The sequence below is a fragment of the Spermophilus citellus genome (genome assembly GCF_964194105.1).
Source record: "Spermophilus citellus genome assembly, chromosome: 3".
In the NCBI taxonomy this organism is placed as follows: domain Eukaryota; kingdom Metazoa; phylum Chordata; class Mammalia; order Rodentia; family Sciuridae; genus Spermophilus; species Spermophilus citellus.
Genome location: NC_138184.1, coordinates 29,944,438 through 29,967,881, shown reverse-complemented (window position 1 = coordinate 29,967,881; position 23,444 = coordinate 29,944,438). Strand labels below are relative to the sequence as shown.

Sequence of the window (23,444 nt, the reverse complement as noted above, 5' to 3'; positions counted from 1 at the left end):
GGACTGAACCCAGGGTCTCCTGCATGCCAGGCAAGTGCTCTACCACTGAGCTACACCCAACCCATTGCACCTGTATTTTCCATAGATGACAAATAACAAGAACCCTATGGTGCCCAGTGTGAGCTAATACTGAGTCCCTGACTTGTGCAGGACTGTGAGGAGGTGTAGATGGGAGGGGGCTGGCACGTGTTCAGCGGCCTTGGACTACTAACAACTAAGGGCTGTGAGGTTGGCTAGCTTTGGTTAACAAATTTGGGAGCTCTGAAGAAGACTGACAGGCTCAGGTCAGCCGATCACTCAGGACATTTGTGAAGGCCAGAGGCTTCTAGGGCACCGTTCAGAGAGACCCACAACTCCGACCAGAAAAAGTAAGGTCCAGGATTTAACCACAGGGGACAACAGGAATGGATCTTGAGGGGACAGAATACAAAGCTAGATGGGGGAAGTTATTGACCTTGTGTATTCACCCCTGACTTAGGGGTTATCTTGGAAAATGCTCCTGAACCCTGTCCCATGCTGTTGGGACAGCTCTCTGGAACCTAGACATGGTAGTGGCTTATAGGAAATGAAATGATGTCAGGTCTGCCTTGGCATTCCAAAAAAGGCATGGGATGGCCCAGAGAGGTGGGAATGTAAAGATGACCAATGAACCTACTACCAGACCATATTCCCCAGGAGAAGCCCAGAGACTGCTCCCTTCAGTCATGAATGTATTAGTGAGGAAGGCCATGGCACCCTTGAGACGCCAGTGGTGCTATCCTCTGTAGGCAAGGGATAACAGGAGATGCTGCCATAGCACCATGTTCCCAGTATCACTGGGGTTAATGAGATCTTGGCACAATCAAGATGGGCCATTCTACCAGGCAGAAGCTGGTGGACACAAGGTCTGCGCCTCCAATCCCAGCAACTCAGGACTGAGGCCGGAGGATCGCCAGTTCAAGGCCAGCCTCAGCAATTTACATAGGCCATAGGCCATAGGCAACTGAGCAAGAAATCTCTCTCCAGGGGCTGGGGATGTGGCTCAAGTGGTAACGTGCTCATCTGGCATGCGCAGGGCACTGGTTCGATCCTCAGCACCACATAAAAATAAATAAATAAAAATAAAGGTATTGTGTCCAACTTTACAACTAAAAAATAAATATTTGAAAAAATATTAAAAAAAAAAAAAAAGAATCTCTCTCCAAATAAAAACTAACAAGGATGGGGATGTGGCTCGGTGGTTAAGCGGTTCAATCTCCAGTACCAACCAACCCCCACCCCCACCCCCCAAAAAAGCAGCAGCTGCTGCTGCTGGTGGACACAATTACATTCACCAGCAAGGCCAGACAGCAACCAGTAGTGAACCTAAGCATGGCTCTTAAACCTCAGCATCCCTATGGGACAAGATGGTTGGGAGTTGGCAAGGGTGCTGCCTGACATGTTTAACAAGACAAAAAAGTTAAGAACTTGTCAGCAGCATGTCTTCATTCAGGTCCCAGGTTTGAGCCAGGTCTCTGACATACAGCCAACTGGTTGAAAGGAAAGCTTGGAAAGGTTGCCTTCAAAAAGGGCCACCCGCTGGGTGTGTTGGCACATGCCCATAATCCCAGTGCTTGGGAGGCTGAGGCAGGAGGATCCTGAGTTCAAAGCCAGCCTCAGCAATGACAAGGGGCCGAGAAACTCAGTGAGACCCCCGACTCTAAATAAAATACAAAATAGAGCTGGGGATGTGGCTCAGTGGTGAATGAAGTGCCTTGGAGTTCAAGCCCTGGTGACCCCCTCAAAAAAAAAAAAAAAAAGGCCAACCTAAGTACCCACAACAAACTTCCCGCAGCTCACATCTTCCCCAGTAGGACTTAGGGTACCTGTGTCCTCAGGAAGCAGGTACCCAAGGCCTTCTGTGGACTGCTGGACAGTCTGGGCTGACACAAGTACCAAGGTAGGTGAAATGCTATCACTCGCCCCCATCACTCTTATGCCAGGGGATGACAGGAGCTTCAGCTGAAGATTTCTCAGGGTAGGCCCAACAAGTTGAAGCACTAGCCTGTGGTTATTTCCCTGGTCAATTGGGATGGTTTTAACAGCCAGCAGAACCCTCACCATGAGTAAGAGTAGCCATTATGTGTAGGTTCCAGAACTGCTCACTCCCCACTCCCAAGATACATCTGAAGCAAGTACACAGTCCTCCTGGGATTGCAGCTCTCAGTGCCCTTTCCATTGAGATTTCAAGATGACTGCCATCCTATCCCCATTCACGGCACCTTTGAGTCTCTACAAAACACCAATGATGGTGAATGACCGTGAGCTATTTCATTAGCCAAATACAGTTCCGATATGGCTACCACCTGGGTGTGCCCGAAGCTCCTGGAAAAGATACCATAGCCTCTGGCACTGGATTTGCAGCTAATGTTCTCATCTTTCAAATCCTACAGATAAAAAGGATCAAAAGCAGTTTGTAAGTGGGCGGGACAACAGTATACCTTCTTCCACTTGCCCCAGGGCTATGTTCACTGTCAGGGACAGTCATGGACTGTCTTGCTGATCTGATATATGAAGGACACTGTGTTATCTGGATTGGAGGCGGGAGTAGGGCCAAGTCTCTAAATAGGCATCCAGAAAAGCAGCACAGAGGGGATCAGCAAAGACAGGTCAGAGGCAGCATCAACAGAGACAGCTTATAACTGTTGTCATGGCCAACATGGACAGAGAAAACTGACCTCATGGACCCAAAGTGACGCCTCCCTATATTTAAGGACCTGAGAAGATCTAGAGCCAGCTTCTTTTGAGCTTCCTAAACTGGGGCATTATTGAGAACTAAGGTGATCAAGAAACAAGGGAAGAGGAGGAACAAAGGGAAAAAGAGAAAATTGCCTTTAGAGTTTATTCCCCCAAAGCCCAAACAGCCCCAAATTTTCCCAGTGTGCAAACTATCCATTTGAAATGAATTGGCACTGGAATAAAATACTGAAGAAATAGACTTTTATTTCATACTTGCAGAGGTGTAGCAGCAACAATACTTGCAATGCATGAAGTCACAGAAAACTTATAAAACAAAAAGCAATTCTAAGCAAAGCAAACTCAAACCTTCTAGATGACCTCCCACCTCCACCCCAATAATGTGTATAACATTGGAGGGAAAACAGCAGTATAAGCAAACATTCTTGGGTCAAATACATATCCAGGAACATAATACTGGCCAATGTGACTTTTTAAAGCTATTTCAGTGGTAAATAAACATTAAAGCATTAAACAACACAGTATTCACATCATCAGATTTCCTAATCCTCAATCTCCCTAAAGAACACTGAGGCTCAAGCGGTAGTGCGCTCGCCTGGCATGCCTGCGGCCCCGGTTCGATCCTCAACACCACATACAAAGATGTTGTGTCCGCCGAAAACTAAAAAATAAATATTAAAATTTCTCTCTTTTTTTTTTTTTAAAAAGGAATATACATTGGGGTTGTAGCTTAGTGGTAGAGCACTTGCCTAGCATGTGTGAGTCACTGGGTTTGATCCTCAGCACCACATAAAAATAAAGGTACTTAAAAAAAGAAAAGTAAAGGAATATACACCATGATCAAGTGGGATTTACTCCTGGAATGCAAGAATGGTTCAACATATGAAAAAGCAATCAGTGTAATACACTGGATTATCAGAAAGAAGGGCAAAACCAGGATCAACTCAGCTGAGCCAGAAAGAGCACACCCAGCAAGACACAACACCCTTTCATGATAAACAAAACAAACCAGGAAAAGAAAACTACCTCAACATAATAAAGGCTTAATTCACACCCAATGGGGAAAGATTTCAGTCTCCTCCTATAAGGACAGGAACAAGGCAAGGATGCCTATTTTTGTCACTTCTACTCATCATCGGACTAAAAGTCCTAAACAGACCACCTAGGCAAGAAAGAAAGAAGAGGCATTCAAGGGCTGGGGTTGTGGCTCAGCGGTAGAGTGCTCGCCTAGCACATGTAGGGCTCTGGGTTTGATCCTCAGCACAACATAAAAACAAGTAAATAAAATAAAGGCATTGTGTCCAACTACACCTAAAAAAAAAAAAAGGCATTCAAACTAACAAGAAAGTAAAATTACCTCTTTGCATGTCACATGGTCTTACATATAGAAAACCCTAAAGATTCCATAAAAAAAAAAAAAAAAAAAAAAACCCTGCTAGGACTAATAAATGAATTCAGTGAAGTAGGAGGACACAAAATCAACACAGAAATTATTTGCATTTCTATACCCTGACACTGAACAATCCTAAAAGGAAATAAGAAAAAACAATTCCATGTGCAAAAGCATCAAAAAGTTTGGGTGTGGCTCTCGCCTGTAATCAGAGCTATTCCACAGCTGAGGCCGGAGGATCCCAAGTTGGAGGCTAGCCCACAGCAACTCAGCAAGACCTGTCTCAAAAAGTAACAAGAGCTGTGGGTGTATTTCAGTGATAGAGCTCCCCCTGGGTTCAATCCCCAGTTACTAGAGGAAATGAATTAAAAAAAATAAAAATAAATTTTAAAAAAGGTAAAATACAAGGAGACAAAAGACTTACACAGTGAAAAGTACAAAACACTACTCCAGTCTTCACGGATTGGAAGACTTAATATTTTTACAATGACCATATCATCTAAAATGATCCACAGAGTCAACACAGCCCCTATCAAAATTCCAAAGGCATTTTTGCAGAAGTAGAAAAACTCATCCTAAAATTCATATGGAATCTCAAAGAACCCAAAGAGCAAGACAATATTGAAAAAGAAGAACAAAGTCTGAAGACTTATATTTCTTGATTTCAAAATAGATTACAAAGCTACAGTAATCAAAAACAGTGTCAATGCCCTACAGACTAAACAATGGATGAAAACAGAGGCCAGAAGTAAATACTCTTGTATACAGTCAAACGATTATCAACCAAGGTGCCAAGATCATTTGATGGGGAAAGGACATCCTCTTCAATACACTGGATATCCACATGCAAAAGAATGAAGTTGGACCTTTATCTTACACCACATATACAAAAAATTAGTTCAAGCCCAGTGCAGTGACAAATATCTATAATCCCAGCTGCTCAGGAGGCTCAGGCAGGAGCATCACAAGTTTGAGGTCAGACTGGGTGGTTTTGTGAGACCCTGTCTCAGAAAAGAAAGGGGTTGGGCATATAGCTTAGTGGTAGAGCACCCCTAGGTTTTGGGGGTGGGGAGACAAATCAACAGTGAAAAGGCAAGGCAACCCACAGAATTGCATAACATATCTGCAAACCAAGTATCTGATAGAATAAATACTCAGAATATATAAGGAAATCCTACAACTCAAAAGCAAAACCACCAGGTTTGAAAATATGCAAAGGGTTGAATAGAAATTTCTCCAAAGATAGTATGAGGCACTAAGCAACTCAGTGAGACCCTGTCTCTAATTAAAATATAAAATAAGGCTGGGGATATGGCTCAGTGGTTGAGTGCCCCCGAGTTCAATTCCTGGTACAAAAAAAAAAAAGCCAATAGGCAGTGAAAACTGCTCTACATCACACATATCAAAATCACAATATAAGGGCTGGGGTTGTGACTCAGTGTTAGAGCATTTGCCTAGCATGCGTGAGGCACTGGGTTCAATTCTCAGCACCGCATACAAATAAAGGTCCTTCAATTAAAAAAAAATTTTTTTAATCACAATATCAACTCATACTCATTAGGATGGTCACTATAAAAAAAAAAAAAGCAACAGAAAATGAGTGTTGCCAAAGATGTGGAGAAACTGGGGCCCCATGTATTGTTGGTGAGATTATAAAATGGTGCAACTACTCTGGAAAGCAGTATGGGATGGTGGGGTGGGGGTCCACAAAAAATAAAAACAGAATGATTGCCATTGTGATCCAGCAAGATTCCACTTGAAGGCATATATCTGACAGTATTGAGAAGAATTGATCAAGGAGAGTGGAAAGTTCCAACATTTTATTGGGAGGTAAAAGATCTGGCTTCTCTAGCTCCAAATCTCCTGGATATTACATGGTATTATGAACCACTGTTATTTTTAGTGGATATCATAATGGCATATGGTTATGCTTTTTAAGCAAAGGATTTATACCGAATTGCTTATAGGGGGAAAAATTACATTTCCCAAGACTTAATATGCTTATGCTAAAAAAGAAATATGAAAGAGTGTGGAAAAAGGGCAGATGGGAAAGAGTGGCAGGAGAGTCACAATGTTGATGCTGGGTGACAGGGACATGTCAGTATGCTATTCTACTTTCATGAGAATTTAATTTCCATAATAAAAAGTTTTAAACAAATCAAAGAAGAAAAGGCTGGATGGATGTTTTAAATGGTTGGCAGAATTTATTTCTGATATTTTATGTTTGTTTTGTGTGTGTGTGTGTGTGTGTGTGTGTGTGTGTGTGTGTGTTGGGGAAGGGGGTGCTGGAGATTGAACCCAGGACTTCGTGCATGCAACAAGCACTCTATCAACTGAGCTATATCCCCAGCCCTAATTTTTTATATTTTATAACAATGTCATATAACACATGCTATTATTAATTATAAAAAGCATTACATTTCAATTTGCATCTAATGAATAGAAAAACAAAACAGAATGATCAAGGTTCAAGTAAGGTTCTTCACCACATCCACAAGTATGAAGAAAACAAGTCCATTCAGTGCATTGAACAGAGGGACAAAGGGTGCAACAGGGACTCATCTGAACAATAAGAGAAATTTCTTCTGGGAACATCCTCTTCCCTACACCCCGCCGCCGCCCCCAGTCAGGGAATACAAACCAAGAATAAGAGAATGTTAATGCCTTTTCTTGGATTCCTAGGGTGGCCTTACTTCCTTTCTGTTAATAGAAAAGCAATCCATCAAGCAAAGAGTTCAGAGTGGGTGAAGGGTACACAGACCACAAAATGATGGCATCCAAGAGAGACAAGGATCCAAGATAAACGACAGAAATAGATGAAGGCCGATTTCATCAAGCACAGGGCACCTGATGAGAAAGATCTAGAAATCAAGAAACCAGCAAAATACCAAGTTCAGCAGGGAAGTCAATTGCTATCAACAGAACCAAAAGGTAGGAATGAGATGTCAACAACTAGCCTAGTCAGGTGCAATCACAAACAAAGGAGAACTGAAAAAGGCAGTAAGAATGATGCCCCAACTGAGGCTGGGTCACAAAGGAGAGAGAACATTTGGAAGAGCAGTTGGAGGTGTGGCAGGCTTGGCAGTGGTACCCTGCAAAGAGAGTCAGGGAACTGGGTGCTGTGCTGTGTCCATTCCTAGAATTCCACCATTTGTAAAACGTTTTTTTTTATTATTATTATTTTTATTATTTTTTAAAGCTTCTCTAGCCAAGTGTGGTGGCACATGCCTATAATCCAAGCAACTTAGGAGGCTAAGACAGAAGGATCCCAAGTTCAAGGCCAGCTTCAGCAATTTAGCGAGGATCTAAGCAACTTGGACCCTGTCTCAAAATTAAAAATTTTAAAGGGACAGGGTGGTGGCTGAGAATGTAGCTCAGTGGTAAAGCACCCCTGGGTTAAATAAATAAAATAAAAAGGTAATCCAGGGTCCCTTCCATTGCTCTGAAATCCTATACATGGAGAAAAAAAAAATAAGAAAACCATCAGTTTCACCTCAAAGACATTTATTAAACTTGACGGGATGGTTCACTTTTGATGCCTTTGCTACCCAGGAACAAGGGATGGGGTTCTGGAGAACTCAGAAGAACAAAGAAAAAGCGAAGCCACTCCATCTGCCAGGCAGAGCATACACAAGGAGACTAACATGGGGAGGGGAAGATGACTTCCCTCGAATTGCTGCTGCAACATCTCACGGGGCCCTGGTAACAGGTGGCATGCTATTCACCCACATTCCCCAGGATCAGTTGCTCCAGAAATTCTCTGGGCACCCGTGCACAGTATAGTTCCTTAGCAAGCTCACATGTTGTTGAAATATTCACATAACTATGCACAGTGCCACACGGAACTCAGGCACCATGTCTTGATTCCCACCCCAACGAAACCATCTTGAAAGCCACAGTTCTGTGAGGTCACCTCACTGACCTATGATGTCTCACTAGTGAGCAGGAGAGTGAGACCCTCCCATCAGAGAGTGTCTGTGTTCCCTGTCAGAAAGCCTGTCAGCCCCATGTCTAAAAATTACTCAGAAGTTAACACTGAGCCCAAGCCCTCAGATTTCTCAAGCCTTTCTAAGAGGAGGGCTTATTGGTATTCCAAAGTCCAAGGTTCTTTCTTCTGGCAAGGTCTAGGCCAGGAGGTTGGGACTCGCTCCAGGGCAGTCACCCCTACTTCTTTTTCTGAGTCTAGAGGCCAGCAAGGAATGATCCTGTTATTTCTGTTGCCAGAGTCTAAGGGCAGCTCTCCTGGGGCAAGACAGGTGGGTTGGAATCCGCCCAGCAGGAAGAACAGTTCCTGAACTCCAGGGCTCAGGAGGGGAAGCTGGAAAGGCCCTGCAAGAGGCAGAGAGCCCTGCCACACCCCGTGAAAGCTTCAACTTCCTCAGGGGTGGATTGTGAACCTTCACTTCTCGTCAGACCCCAACCTGGGGTGAGAAGTAGGGGGCCCCAGTTTCCCGACTCTTCCTCAAATGTTAACAGCCTACACCAAAACTAGCTAATTGCCTTGTATGCTCTGTTCCACGTAGTGGTGGGTAAACTGAAGTCAGACTTCAGCAAATAACTCTGCAGGAACATCAGGTTCTGGTTTGTTCTCCTTTTGAAGTTAACTGCGTGAGGCTCTATACTCAAATATAATAATAAAGCTACTTAACCACCACAGACAGTGGAAAGAACTTTCAGTAGGAGGCAGACCTGGCTTCTAGCCCCAAGTCTCCAACCAGTCTTTCTTTTTCATGATGTTGGGGATCTATCCCAGGGCCCTGCATACACTAGGCAAATGCTATATCAGTAAGCTACGTCCCCAGCCCTTCAACATACCTTGTCATGTTCTGGGTGCCCTGCCTCTTTCTCTTAGTTTCCTCATCTATAAATACAGAAGCCACCTGTCCCTAATTACCTCACCCAAGTATAAAAGACAAGGGAGGTAAAACCCCCGAGGTCCTAAGCAGCAGCATTACCATCACGGGCCAGAGAGCTCATTTTTTTTTTTTTTTTGCTCAAGCGGCCCCCAGCCCAGGCCACTCAAGAGCACAGTCAAAGGGCATTACTCAAGACCTGAACACGAGAGGCCCTCTGTGTTCCAGCATTTTTTGCTGATGCCCTCAATAAAGCTGATTCTGCCAGAACCCAGCAGAATAAGAAAATATTCTCCAGCAATCCAAGGGGCTTCCAACCTTACCTGTTGTCCAACATTACCTACCAATACCACCTCTAGAAAGGTTCTAGATCTAAGTCCTAAAGAGGGTTTAAAAAACACCAAGAGGAAGACACACTCCTGCCCCTTTCAGGTTCTAAATTAGGAACCCCACATTGGGGTTCTTCCCTGTGAGCTCTGCAGGAGGACTTCACTCCACACCAACTGGAAAACAGAAGCATGTCCTCTTATAGGTGACCTTAGTGGCCTCACAGATGCATACCAAAAAAGCAAGTAGCCACTTTAAAAATTAAACCAGCCTGAACTTGCCAGGCAGCCCCACTACAAATCACTGTTCATGTTAGGTTTGTGACCAAGGGGGTGCCGTCATGGCTGGAGGGGTAAAGCTGGCAAATAACTCTGAAGAGGGACAGAGAGGGGAGGGGAGGGCAGGGGTACCAAGGGCAGGGCTGGTTCAGAGAGCCTGTTGCAAGATGAGCTCTGTGATCTCTGCCCTGCTCCCCAGCCTCATGGGAATCCCATAGTAGGCTGTCCCTGGACTGACATATACAAATGTAGTCTGGGCCACTTGGTAGAGACCTGCAAAGAAGGGGTTCAGGAGATATGCTGCCACGTTCAACGGGAAGATTTGCCCAGCATGTGTGTGCCCAGAAAGGATCAGGTTAATATCTGGCCGCGCCTGGAGGGCTCTCTTGGCAGCCAGGGGCTGGTGAGCTAGCAAAATGATGGTGTGGTCTGGGGTGCAGCCCCCCAGGGCCTTGTCAAGATCCATGCCATGGCCAGAGTAGTGCAGAATGTCTGCTTCGATATCATCCACTCCAGCCAAGCAGATCCAGTCTTCACTTTCACCACCACCATCGCCACGCTGGGCCCCTGTGGCAGAAATCTTCACATTCTCATTGTGAAGTGGCTGGACATGCAGGGACTCCAGCAGTGCAAACCAGTTGCTGACATCCGACGTATAGTACTCATGATTGCCCGTGACAAAGTAGGTTCCAAGGCGTGAATGAAGCTGGCCCAAAGGAGCAACAGCCGTCCGAAGGACAGAGGCTTCCGAATCAGAGAGGTCACCCACAATCACCGTGACATCGGGTTCCAATGCATTCACCATCTTCACAAACATCTCCATCTTGGTCCTACCCACTGTGGGCCCCAAGTGAATGTCAGAGAGGAGCACGATCTTGAGGTTGTTCATAGAGAGGGGCAGCTGAGGGATGGGCAGCTCCACGGTTTTCACTGCTGGGGGCTTAGCAGCATTCAGGAGCCCCATCATGCTGAGCACGGCAGTCACCACCACCGCCAGGGCGGGCCTGAGCACCAGCTTCCTTGACTTGTCAAGGCTGCCCACGATCCTACCGCTGCGCCAGGCCAAGAGCTGGTAGGCCTGCTCCATGCCGCTGAGGATGCAGAGGAAGAAAACCATGATGATGTAAGCACCCAGGCAGGAGTAGGCCGCCAGGGAAAAGAAATAGGGCTCCTCGGCCACCAGAAAGAGCATGGTGAAGAAACTGGAATGGGCCAGGGCCAGAAACACCATCACGACCAGTTTCCAAAGCTGGAAACAGGTGGACTCCATTGCTGGGGAGTGGCAGAGGTTGCTCACTGTGCTACGCCAGATGTAGAGGGAACCAATGAGCATGAGCGAGTTGACAAAGAGAGCAAGCTGCAGGCGGAACAGCCATCGCCAGGCCCTGAGCTCCAGGCTCTGTGCCAGATAGGAGCGGGAGACGATCATGGACACGAAGACAGTGACCGCAGCCAGGGCAGCCTTGGAGCCCAGGGAGAGCTGCCTGAAGTGCGCCATTCTCTCTGCTCCTAGAAGAGTCCCCACCAGTTCTGTGCAGGTGGGCTCTGGAAGGCGAGTTCCTTAGAAAGGGCAGTGGCCAACGAGAGGCTTCCAGGTCAGCTCGGCCTGCAACCAGGAACTGGTGTCAGCTTTGTGGGATATTAGAGTCGCTTTATCCCCATTCAAAACCCGAAGGCCACTAATATCTGCCCAACCTACCTCAAATCTAAGCCACTCAAATAGTCAGGTACTACACTATTGTTATTTAAATACAAACACACAGGATGGTGACATGATGGGCAGCTTTTATTTTTGCACAGCATTCTGTATGTTTAAACTTTCTCCACAGTAAGCTTGAACATTTTTTTAAAATAAGAAATACATTATTCTACATCAACAGTTCTCAAGTGACACCCTCTCAGATGATCCATTTAGTCAGACACTATTTTCATACTACTACGAAGCCATCACCACTTTTTCCGTTCTCACTGTCATGTATATACAGTAGAGCTTTCTAGAAGCTACATGACATGTCATATGGTAAAGGACTCAATGCAGAAGTACATTTAAAAATGTCTCTTATTAAGACACAGAATGTAAAACAATGTGACTGCACCCTGAAATTGAGAAATACTATTATCTTTCATAAGAATATGTTTATTACTATGTAATAGTCTTGTTACTTCTAAAAGAAATTGATAGATATTTTCAAATTTTGTCCAGGACATTGAAAGCAATAAATGCAAACAAGGCAATAAAGGAAAGCTAGGCTGCTGGCTCTAGTCTTCAGCTCTAGACACAGAAGCCCAGAAGGGACACCTAAGAATTCCTGAGGTGATGCTGGCCTCCCCTTGAGGGCCTCAGAGGGGGTGCACCCCACCCACTTAATGATGCTTTAGGAGAGTGATGATCTATTACCCAGAGGGCTGCTCTGTAGACCTGTTCTTCATCCACAAATCCTTATCTACCCCTCTTCAGATACTGGTTAAGATCTTCCTCCCATCCCCCACTCCACTCTGCCACTGAACTATTTCCCAGTTCCACCTTCAACAGCTTCTTATAGTTGTCTAGCTCCAACCTCAGAGTTCCTCCAGACCTTTCAATTATGACAAAAAAAAAAAGTTTAATAAGGGGGAGGCAAGAGAGATGGGGGCAGGAGAACCACAGACAGATGGAGAGGGAGCAGCAGCTGCCAATACCCAATTTGAGACAAGCTTTTCCCAAAATGAAAATATTCTCAGCAGCTGTTTTCCAAATACTTAAGATTTTCCATCTTGGTTTTAGATAAATGACTTTTCTCTGTTCTGGGCGCGTATTGATAGCCTTTTATCAAAGGGTGTAACTCATAAGTCAACAGGTTCAAATCCCACCAACCTGTATTAAAAGGTGCCCAGACTCAATGCACCTGAACTCTGGAGGAACCAACCCGAAGTTGATTTGTTGAACGTGCAGTGAGGCAATTGCCGCGTTCCAAACTACTCCCTCTCTTTCCGCAGACGTGACGCAGAGCTCCCCAGGGGCACGCCCCAACGCCCCAACAGCCTCTCTGACCACGATCGGTCAACGCTGGTGCCCACCTGCAGCCTGCCTCCTCCCACCCTCAATCTGGCCTGCAAAACCCTAAAGAGAAAGGGTCCCACGAACGCGATGAAACACCCTGCCCAACAGCAGGCGGCGGGGGACTGGCCAGGAGGAGACCAGATGTTTGAAAGGAAGATCACCCTCCAAAAAAACATTACAAGGTTCATCTTTGAGGGGGCCTCTCCTGACCCCATTTATCTCCTTCCGGAGCGCTCCGCAGAGCACGGAACTAGGCAAGGGAGGGCGCACCAAACCGGAGTCCACTGAGCCCTCCAATAGCCCGCGCGACTTGGATTCCCTCTCCTGGAAATCCGAAATTGAATAGGTTTAGGCGCACCTCATCTCCCCACCTCGTTACACAAATGGGGAAGTAGGTCCATGCGAAAGGAGCAGTCCGAGCGGAACACACAAGCGACCCAGCTACAGGGAAGGACGCGCGCCCCGCCCGATCTGCCCGGCCCGCCCCCGACAGGAAGGCCAGTCCACTGCCTGAGCTCGGCCGGTTGCCTGCCTGCTCCGGGACACTCCGGGGTCTCAAGCTCTCGGCTTTGCCAGGACCTGAGGTGACCACGGCCTCCGTCTGGTTTCCCATCAACCTGTCCCTAGCAGTGCGTCCCAGCGCTGGAGTCCCGCAGACTTACGAGCAAGCCGCCCGCAGAACCCAGCAGCAGCGGCGCCAGCAGCAAAGAGAGGACGCGAACCGGAACCCCGATCATGACCATTCTCCAACCTCTCGGCTCCGCAGTCGGCGCCGGGGCCAGCCGCTCGGCCTTTCTTGGCTGAGGACCCGCAGCCTGGCGCCGCCCCCTCGCCTGCTCCGCCCCCGGCTCCACCCCGCGGTAGCTGAGCCGGGGGTTGAGGTGAAAGGGAGAGCCCCCACCACGCGCCTCCGCGTGATTCCAGCGCAGGGTTATCTGGGTTTTGCTAGTGACGGCCTAGGGAAGAACCCTTGGGAACGGCGATCGAGAGGCCCCTACTGTCAACAGCTTGATAACGCTCCCGGGAGTTGGACATTGCCAAGGGGTCTCCTTTTAACCTTGGCTGCTTGGAGAGAACTCAAGGGGGAAATTGATAACACTAAACCTAACTCCGATCCTAAAACTCTAAAGCACGGGTTCTCGAAGTGTGGTCTATGGTCCAACCCAATCGACATCACCTGGAACTTATTAGAAATGCAAATTCTGGAGCCCCCTCCCAAAAAACCCTGAATCAGAAACTGGGGTGGGGTGGGGGTATGAAACCCAGCTATCTCTAATTTTACAAACTCTCCAACTCATTATGATCCATGCTGAAGTTCGAGAACCATTGCTCTAATTACGGATAAATTTAGAATTGTGATTCAGCTGTGGCAAAATTTATTCGAATGTCAACCTCCAAAACAGTTGGGTCTGCAGTTTATTTCATGGAGTTTTGAGTGATGAGAGCACCAGTGCCTCCCACTTTTCAGTTTTGCATTTGGTTCTCTTGTCATCTCTGCATTGTAGGCAGATCTGTCAAACGGGCATGAAATAGCACTATTTTTACATTTGGGGAAAGGTTTCGGTGTAAACTAACTTGTCCCGGCCTCGGATAACTTCCAGACTTTAATGCAAAGTTACCCTCTTTTCCCTGGTTGCTTCCCTGCACTCTTTGAAAATCCCACTGTTCTTTCACTAACCAAGTTTCAACTGGGGCTCAGTGGAAGCGCACTTGCCCGGCATGTGTGAGGCACTGGGTTCGATTCTCAGCACCGCATAAAAATAAATTAAAAAATAAAGGTCTGTCAACAACTAAAAAAATAAAATAAAATAAAATAAAAACTTAAGGGAAGAAAACTTTAGGGATATTGCTTTTAAGTATATGTATTTAAATTTTCCCAGTTGTATTGAGTTAAAACTTACATAACATAAAATCCAATCTTTTAGATGTCATTATCTAACTTTTTATTTTGTTAACTTTTTACTTTGAAAAACCAACGTGTGGTCTAATTATGCTATTGACAAAGACTCTCCCCTTGACCAGACTTTAGATTCTTCTGAGCTCTCTTCTCAATTAAGTCTCAAATGTGGCCTTCCTATTTTGTCCTGACCTTGCTGAGCCTTATCACCTTGTAACTCATTATATCATATATTTGTTTTGTGTTGCTTTTTTGTATCTGGTGTTTTTTTTAATAAGTAAAAAGTTTTTACTTTTTAACGAGTCAAAATAGTAATCTTAGCTTATCTCTTGATGTTGCAAAAAACCTTTTCATATTGTATAACAACATATCCAAACCTCCATTTGCTCATGCCCTCTCCCACTGGACATTTCCTTGAGAGACCATGACAGGATCGGTCATTGATTTTCCTTTCCATGTTCTTTTCGTGCATGTAATGCCAACTTCCCCTCCTTGATCTGTGAAGTCCTTTTTTAACTCTGCAATTCTAGTCCAGAACTGAAGAGCAAGAATTTGCTGGGAAAGGTGACACACACCTGTAATCCCAGCTACTCAGGAGGCTGAGGCAGGAGAATCAAAAGTTCGAGGCCAATCTGAGAAACTTGGCAAGATCCTGTCTCAAAATAAAAATAAAATTTAAAAAGACTGGAAATATAGCTCAGTCAAGCACTCCTGGGTTCAATCCCCACTACTCCTTCCCTACATCACCCCCCAAAGAGGAAGTGCTCCAGGGACAGGCACACTTAGTCAGAATTCTAGCTCTGCTACTTACCATTTATCTAACTGTGGACAAGTTGCATAATCTCTCTGAGCTGTAGTTTCTTCATTGGTGAAAAAGACAAAACAACATCAAATTCACTAGGTAATTGTGGAGGGGGGAGTTACCAGAGACGATGGTAGGCAAATACAAGATATTAGTGGGACAGTTGATGAAATCAGAATTAGACCTGTAGATCTGATAATATCATACATTGATGTTAAAGTCCCTCATCTCCATAATGGCCCAGAATCTAAAGATTAAATAGTAGTTTTGTATTGATTTTGATCAATGCTGTAGATATGTAAGAGAATGTTCTTGGTGTTTGGAAACAAAAGGACATGATCTTTGCAACTGACTCTACTAGTTCCAAAACTAAAAATGTGGAAAGAGAAAACAAGATTCAAGAGTTGGGGCTGGGGATGTGGCTCAAGCGGTAGCACGCTCGCCTGACATGCATGCGGCCCGGGTTCGATCCTCAGCACCACATACAAACAAAGATGTTGTGTCCGCCAAAAACTAAAAAATAAATATTAAAATTCTCTCTCTGTCTCTCTTAAAAAAAAATAGATTCAAGAGTTGGTATTCTAGGCATGAAAAGAACACAGGAAAGGTAAGTAAATGTGGAAAATGTTAACATTTGGGGACTCAGTGAAGAGATTCTTTGTACTGTGTTTTTCCCCCAACCTTTTTCTAGTCTGAAATTACTGCAAAATGAAGTTTAAAAAAATTTTAGCACAGAGCTGGGGCTGTAGCTCAGTGGTAAAGTGCTTGCCTCACACATGTGAGGCACTGGATTCAGTCCTCAGCACCACCTTAAAAAATGAATAAGTACATTAAAAGATATTGTGTCCATTTACAACTAAAAAATTTTAAAAAAAATTAGCACAGAACAAATTCAACTTTTTCCACCTTCCCCAGCCTATAGACTCAAGGTTATAATGTGCAATAGATTTGTTTAGCTGAACTGAGATGGAGAGGATTTTGAGCAGAGTTGGCAAACTAAAGAGCAGAAGATGAAATCTAGCCCTCTGCCTGCTTTTGAATGGTCTGCCATGCTAAGAATGGATTTTACATTTTTTAGATGAATGAAAACAAATCAAAAGCATCATCTTATGACTGAAAATATGGGATTGTCCCCAGTACTGGGACTTGAATGCAGGGGCACTATACCACTGAGCTATATCCCCAACCTTTTTTATTTTTACTTTTTTGAGGCAGGGTTTTGCTGAGTTTCCCAGGCTGGACTCAAACTTTTTTTTTTTTAGTTGTAGTATATTTTATTTATTTAATTTTCTGTGGTGCTGAGGATCAAACCCAGTGCCTCACATGTGGGAGGCAAGAGCTGTACCACTGAGCTACACAGCCCCAGCCCACTAGACTCAAACTTTCAGTACTCCTGCTTTGGCCTCCTGAATTGCTGAAATTACAGGTATGCACCACCATACCCTGCTAAAATATGATATTAAAATATTAGTATTCATAAATAAAAATTTACTGGAACATGACTGCCTCCAATTTTCTGCATAGGGCTTTATTCACACTACAGTGGTCCAGACAAGTCAATGCAATGAGACCTCAGAGCCCACAAACCTAAAATACTTATTATCTGGTCCTTTATAGTGAAGCTTGCCAAGAGAATATAGATTGTAGTTCGTTTCTGAGATTTAGTTGATTTGATTTTTTTTTTTAATTTTCAGGCAGGGTCATTGAGTTGTTGAGGGTGACCTTGAACTTTTGTTCCTCCTGCCTCGGCCTTCTCAGTTTCTGGGATTGCAGGAGTGTGCCTCCATGTCTGGTTCACATTGCTGACTTTAGAGTCTGAGTTACTTTCCTAAGGCGGTGCTTCCACTTATCCTTTACTTTGAGCTCCTGTTCACATGCATGTGTAGAATATGATGAGATACAAAGTCCCTTGCCCCAGGCTGCTGGGTATATGTAATGTTACCATGTAGAGACTCGTCTCTAGCAAGAAAGATGGCCACATACACAACTAAATGTGGTACTTGTGCTATTACAGACCAGTACTACTCAAAGGGTGGTCCGTGGACCAGTGCAATGAGATAAATACAGAAATTCAGATAAGGCACTTAGAAACTTTTACCAATTTAAGAAAGTAAGTTTGTTGAATCTAAAGATAAAAACATAGATGGGAATTGTGTATGTGTATTATTATTTCATTTTTCTATTAATTTATTTTCATTATATTTTATATAAAATAGTCAGTCCTTGATAGATGGAAAAGAGCACTGATAAAAAGACACAAAATTGATCCTTCAGGGCTGGGGTTGTAGCTCAGTGGTTGAGCACTTGTCTCAGATATGGGAAGCACTGGATTCGATCCTCAGCACCACATCAAAAAATAATAAATAAAATAAAGATATTGTGTCCATCTACAACTAAAAAAAATATTAAACAACAACAACAAAAACCCTGATCCTTCACTAAAGGTGGTTTGAGAAGCACAGAGGCCTCAATAGTAGGACAAGAACAACAAGAGGAGAGACATGTACTGGCCAGAAATACACATGAACACTTTGTTTTTCTGTCCTTAATGGACTCTGCTCACAAATTAAGAACAAATCTAACTTTTTGCTCTATTTTCTTTTTTGGCCTTGGCAGAACTTTCCCACTTAGCAAAGTTCAATTCCCAATGTTTGTTCTAATCAGTGTAAAATTTTGCCTAACTTGACATTTCTAATATTTTAAAATACCATTTAAATGATTGTAATTTGAAATAGGTTTTAGGTGTAATTAAATGATATATATTAAAGTTGAAAAAAATAAGGTCTTCGCTAAAAAGATGTAACAACTAAATGTGACATATGATCCTGGATTAGATCTTGGATCAGGAAACAGATAACTATAAAGTATTATTGGGACAATTAACAAAATTTGAGTCTAGACTATGGACTAGAAAATAACATTGTAGCCACACTAAATTTCCTAATTTCAATAAGTACTATGGCTGTGTTCTTAGAACATGTACCCTGAAATACTTTAGAGGTAAAGAAGCATAGTGCCTGCACCTTACTTTCAGATGATAATAGTTCCATGTTTATATCTGTATGTATAATTATATACCATACATAATACACATATATCACATGTATACAATACAAGCAAGTAATAAAATAAACGAAGTAAAATGTTAATAATTGGTGAAGTGGGTAAAAAGCATACAGGAATTCTCATATGAAAATTTAAATTTTTTAAAAAGTAAAAAACAACAACAATAAAATCTTCAGCAAAAAAAATGTGGACCATTCTATTGTGCAGCAATCCCTTATCTTGCTTCCTATCATTAAGTTTTTTACCCAGAAAGTCCTGAACCCCTTGTCTTGGGGTTAAGTTGTGCAAGCAGCTGATAGGTATGGTTATGAAATAATAAAAGTGATAAAATTGTGAAATAATGAACCAACTGTTTCCCTACAGATTCCAATAAAAGTCAATAGCTATATATCAGGAACTGAACCAAGCCGTATGACAGTCATGTGTTTTAGGGTGCTTTTGTTCCCATTTGTCTTTTCAGGAGTTTGAGACACCTGAAAACATCCAATGCCCATGGGGAGGCCTGCTTTAGAGGAAAAACAAAAATGACTCTGTTTGCAACATTCTTCTTTCCTATCTTTTTACTATAATTTTCCTATCTGTCCAGGGCATCTGCTTCGCAGTGTCTCTCAGTTGCAAGTTTGGAGGTATCTTTGGTAATTGTTTTTCTGTTTTCCCTTTTACATCTGCTCTATTTCCAAAGCCTGACGTTTCTTCTTCACTTGGGTCTCCTAGATTTATTTAGCCAACTTCTCTGTTTTTATAACCACATCTGCAGGTATGATTTACCTCTTCCTTAAATGATCACCATAGTTTTCTGAGTAGATCAAAAGTTACGACTACTGCTGGGTGTGGTAGCACACATCTATAATCCCAGCAGCTCAGGAGGCTGAGGCAGGAGGATATCTGAGTTCAAAGCCAGCCTCAGCAAAGGCAAGGCGCTAAGCAACTCAGTGAGACCCTGTCTCTACATAAAATACGAAATAGGGCTGATTAGTAGTCACTGCCCCTGAGTTCAGTCTCCGGTACAGAGAAAAAAAATTCGATTTAATATTATGCTGGCCCACTGGGTATATTATTTTATTTTATGGTACTGTGTGGATTGAACCCAGAGGTTATTTACCACAGAACCACACCCCCTGTACTTTTAATTTTATTAAAAAAAATTTTTAGATGTAGATGGACACAATATCTTTATTTTTATTTGTTTATTTTTTATCTTTATTTTATTTATTTATTTTTATGTGGTGCTGGGGATTGAACCCAGGGCCTCAGACGTGCGAGGTAAGCACTCTACCACTGAGCTACAACCCCAGCCCTGTACTTTCTATTTTATTTTGAGATAGATTCTTGATAAGTGACTGAGATTGGCCTCTAACTCATGTTCCTCCTGCCTCAGCCTCTGTAGTTGCTGGGATTACAGGTAAAGGCTGCCACACCTGGCTTGGCCTATTGGTATCTTAAATTTTTTAAAATTTTTGTAGTTGTCAACATTTAATCAGAAGAATTGACACCATCTGGATCTCCGGTTTCTCATCAAAGATCAGAATATCTGGCCACACCAAGACAAAGGCCTGAAAAGGTAATAATAGACCAGAATTATGCTTTGAGACATTCACTAGGCAGAATAAGTTCTTGTAATTGGCAATGCACCCCCACCCCCACCATATGGTCCACTTCACTTTTGACAGGACCTGCACAGGCCCCAAGATGGATTTACCTTTGCAACTTCTAGGTCAGAGAGTTTCAGTGCTGATTTGATGACAAACTCTATGATTGCTGTTATCAGACGGCTTATTTGATACTCAAATTCTTTAGTCACCTGTCTCTTCAACTCTAGGCTGCCTGTTCCACTGCAGCTGTTGTTATAGCGTATCTACTAACCAAAGCCAACTATCTGTGTTCTCTGGCTCCTCCATATGCCTCTGGATTCACTGGAATGAAGCACCGTGTCTTCCACATGGCTGCCAATGAGTCTAAGGCAGTGCAGCCCAGAAGAGCAGGCAAGTTAACTCTCATGGAGAAGTTCAGGGAAATGGAAGACCAGGGTGGGAAAGAGCCAGCAAATAAATTTCCTCTCCTCTGATTCACTGTTTCAATGGGTAGATTCTCTGTAGAGCCTGTACAGACATTCCATGTGGTCTAATGAGTACACCTGCTAAGAAGCTGGCTGTCTATCTTTGAAGCTGTCATAAAGATGTAGCCTGCATGGCGATCTAACATCCAGCTCCATTGCTTCTCAGCCTTCCTTGCCTCATTTCTTCTTCTTCTTGCTCTCACTGTCATGCACTGTATCTTTAAAAAAAAAAATGAATGTTTCCTTTTTATCACAAGATCTGCTTTCTAGGAGCTTAGATAGATCCTTATTTATTGAACATGATAAAATTGCTCTGCAGCCAATCATTTCCCCTTCAGGGTACATGCTGCTTCATTTAATTATCTTTATTAGTCACACTAGGATGCAAATAACACTTTGCAGACAGAGAGAATTGATTAGCAAGTTCCCCCACTCCCTTACTGGGTGAGTAAACACAGGGCAACTACTCTTACAACCGAGCTACATCCTCAACCCTATTTATTATTTATATATTTATTGGTACCAGGAAGTGAACTCAGCAGGTGCTCAGCCACTGAGTCTGTTGGCTTGTAGGACTGAATTTTTTCCTACTGATTGGACATTTCTTTGTGTGTCTGTTTGACTTAGGGCAACGGCCTTTTCATATTCTCCACACATGAAGGATCTCAAGTGCCAAGCAAGATGGCCACCGTGGAGTCACAGGGCAAGAGGCTCCAGGAAGCCATGTAAACATGGCTCAGCTCTTTGCCCACTTCAGAACTCTTTTTAGATGTCACTTCATGTCTTCCCCTTTACCATCCCATTCACCTGTTTTTTCTTCAAATCACTATAGCAATCTTCTTCCTTTCTCTCTCCCTCCCTCAATCTCTTTCTGCCCTGTCTTCCACCCCCCTTTTCCTTCCTTTCTTTGTAGTACTGGGGATTGAATATGATGGTACCCTACCATTGAGCTACAAACATCCCCAGCCCTTTTAAAACTCTTTAGAGACAGGGTCTTGATAAGTTGCTGATGCTGACCTTGAATTGGTAATCCTTCTGCCTCAGCTTCCTGAGTAGCTGGAATTAGAGGCATCTGCTACTGTGCCCAGTGCAAATTTTTCTTCTTTTTAAAAAATATATATTTTTTAGTTGTAGTTGGACATGATACCTTTATTTTTGTTTATTTATTTATTTGGCATGGAACTCAGGGGCACTTGACCACTGAGCCACATCCCCTGCCCTATTTTGTATTTTATTTAGAGACAGGGTCTCACTGAGTTGCTTAGCTCTTTGCCTTTGCTGAGGCTGGCTTTGAATTCATGATCCTCCTGTCTCAGCCTCTGGGACCACTGGGATTACAGGCATGAACAACCGCACCAGGCTCATTTTATTTATTTTTATGTAGTGCTGAGGATTGAACCCAGTGCCTCACCCATGCTAGGTCAGCACTCTACCGCTGAGCCACAACCCCAGCCCCCAATTTTTCTTTTCCCAAATATTATTTTTAAAATATTAAGGGCTGGGGCCATAGCTCAGCAGCAGAGCGCTTGCCTAGCATGTGTAAGGCACTGGGTTTGATCCTCAGCACACATAAAAATAGACAAATAAAATAAAGGCATTCTGTCCATCTACAACTACAAAAATTTAAAAAATAAAAAATAATAATATCAACATATAAAATATGAGGGCTGGGGTTGTAGCTCAGTGGTAGAGCACTTGCCTAACATTCATGAGGCACTGGGTTTGATTCTCAGTGCTGAATATATATGAATAAATAAAAAATAAAGGTGCATCAACAACTAAAAAATTTTTAAAAAATTATAAGATATAAAATAATATTTACAAAATATATAAAAATAATGATGCAGTGAGCATCCTTATACTCGCTCCCCATCCCCTCACCTGAGTCTGAACTTCTCCCAATAGCATGTCTTTCCTTTTCCCAACTGGATAGGAAACCAGTATCCAAAGTTTCTGTTTATTACAGTAGGAGAGGTAGCTTAATGACAGAGAATTTGCACAGTAAGTGTAAGGCCCTGGGTTTAAACTCTAGCCTTGCAAACAAACACATGAAATTTCTGTTTATCATTTCTTTTTTCCTTAGAAAGGAAAAATATAAAAAAAGGGCTGGGGATGTGGCCATGTGTTATTTGTATTTCTAAATACATATTGTGTTCTTTTGCATATTTTAAACTTTAAACAATTGGAACCATCCTCTATGCCCCCAGATTGAATTGTTATGTATAGCTGTCCTTTCACTTCTCACTGCTTTAAATATTCCCCTAGATGCACACACACTTTTTTAAAAAAAATTCTGTATATGAACAAAGTCTCTGCTATTGAGAACAATGTTACTGAATTTATCACAAATACTTGTCAATTACAAAATAAAAAAATGAAGTGGAAAAAGTGGACAACATCTTAACAAAGTGACCTCCCAAAGAAGAAGCTTTTATAAAAAAAAACCAAAAAAACACAAAATTGCCTATGTTTTCTTAATAGACTTTATTTCTTGTTATTTATTTATTGGTACCAAGGATTGAATCCAGGGACACTTAACCACTAAGTCACATCCCCAGCCCTTTTTTGTATTTTATTTAGAGATAGGGTCTTGCCAAGTTGCTGAGGCTGGCTTTGAATTCACAGTCCTCTTGCCTCAGCCTCCCTAGCTGTTGGGATTACAGGTGTGTGCCACCGTGCCCAGGCAGACTCTTTCTTTAGAGCTGTTTTAGTTTCACAGTAAAACTGAGGAAAATGACAGAGATCTTATAGAACCCCTGTGTCCAGACAGGAACAATCAATCCCTCTATCAGTGATCAGAGTGGTGCATGTATTACAATTAATGTATCCTGTGTTGACACATCATTAGCACCCAAAGTCTATAGTTTTACATTGTAACCCACTCTTTTTTTTTTTAAAGAGAGAGGGAGAGAGGGAGAGAGAGAAAGAGAGAGAATTTTAATATTTATTTTTTAGTTATCGGCGGACACAACATCTTTGTTTGTATGTGGTGCTGAGAATCGAACCGGGCCGCACGCGCG

At 43.2% G+C, this 23,444-nt stretch overlaps 2 protein-coding genes across 3 annotated transcripts in view; both read right to left on the bottom strand.

Moving 5' to 3' along the window:
- The window catches only part of GLB1 (galactosidase beta 1), a 93,125-nt gene extending 79,545 nt beyond the window's left edge, over positions 1–13,580 (bottom strand). Inside the window, exon 1 of the mRNA XM_081284384.1 lies at positions 13,266–13,580. Within this exon, the coding sequence (XP_081140510.1) occupies positions 13,266–13,346 (81 nt within the window). The 5' untranslated portion in view covers positions 13,347–13,580. The remainder of the gene's footprint in view (positions 1–13,265) is intronic.
- Positions 3,444–13,068, bottom strand: TMPPE (transmembrane protein with metallophosphoesterase domain). 2 transcript variants are annotated; one of them, XM_081284385.1, is made up of 2 exons: positions 12,962–13,068; positions 3,444–11,169 (listed from the first exon to the last, which is right to left on the bottom strand). In XM_081284385.1, exon 2 carries the CDS (start codon positions 11,059–11,061, stop codon positions 9,712–9,714), a length of 1,350 nt encoding a protein of 449 aa, XP_081140511.1. In that variant the 5' UTR covers positions 11,062–11,169; positions 12,962–13,068; the 3' UTR covers positions 3,444–9,711. The 2 variants fall into 2 exon arrangements, with proteins under 2 accessions (XP_081140511.1, XP_081140512.1); XM_081284386.1 differs by having other exon boundaries at positions 12,975–13,066.
- Positions 13,581–23,444: the final 9,864 nt, after the last annotated feature.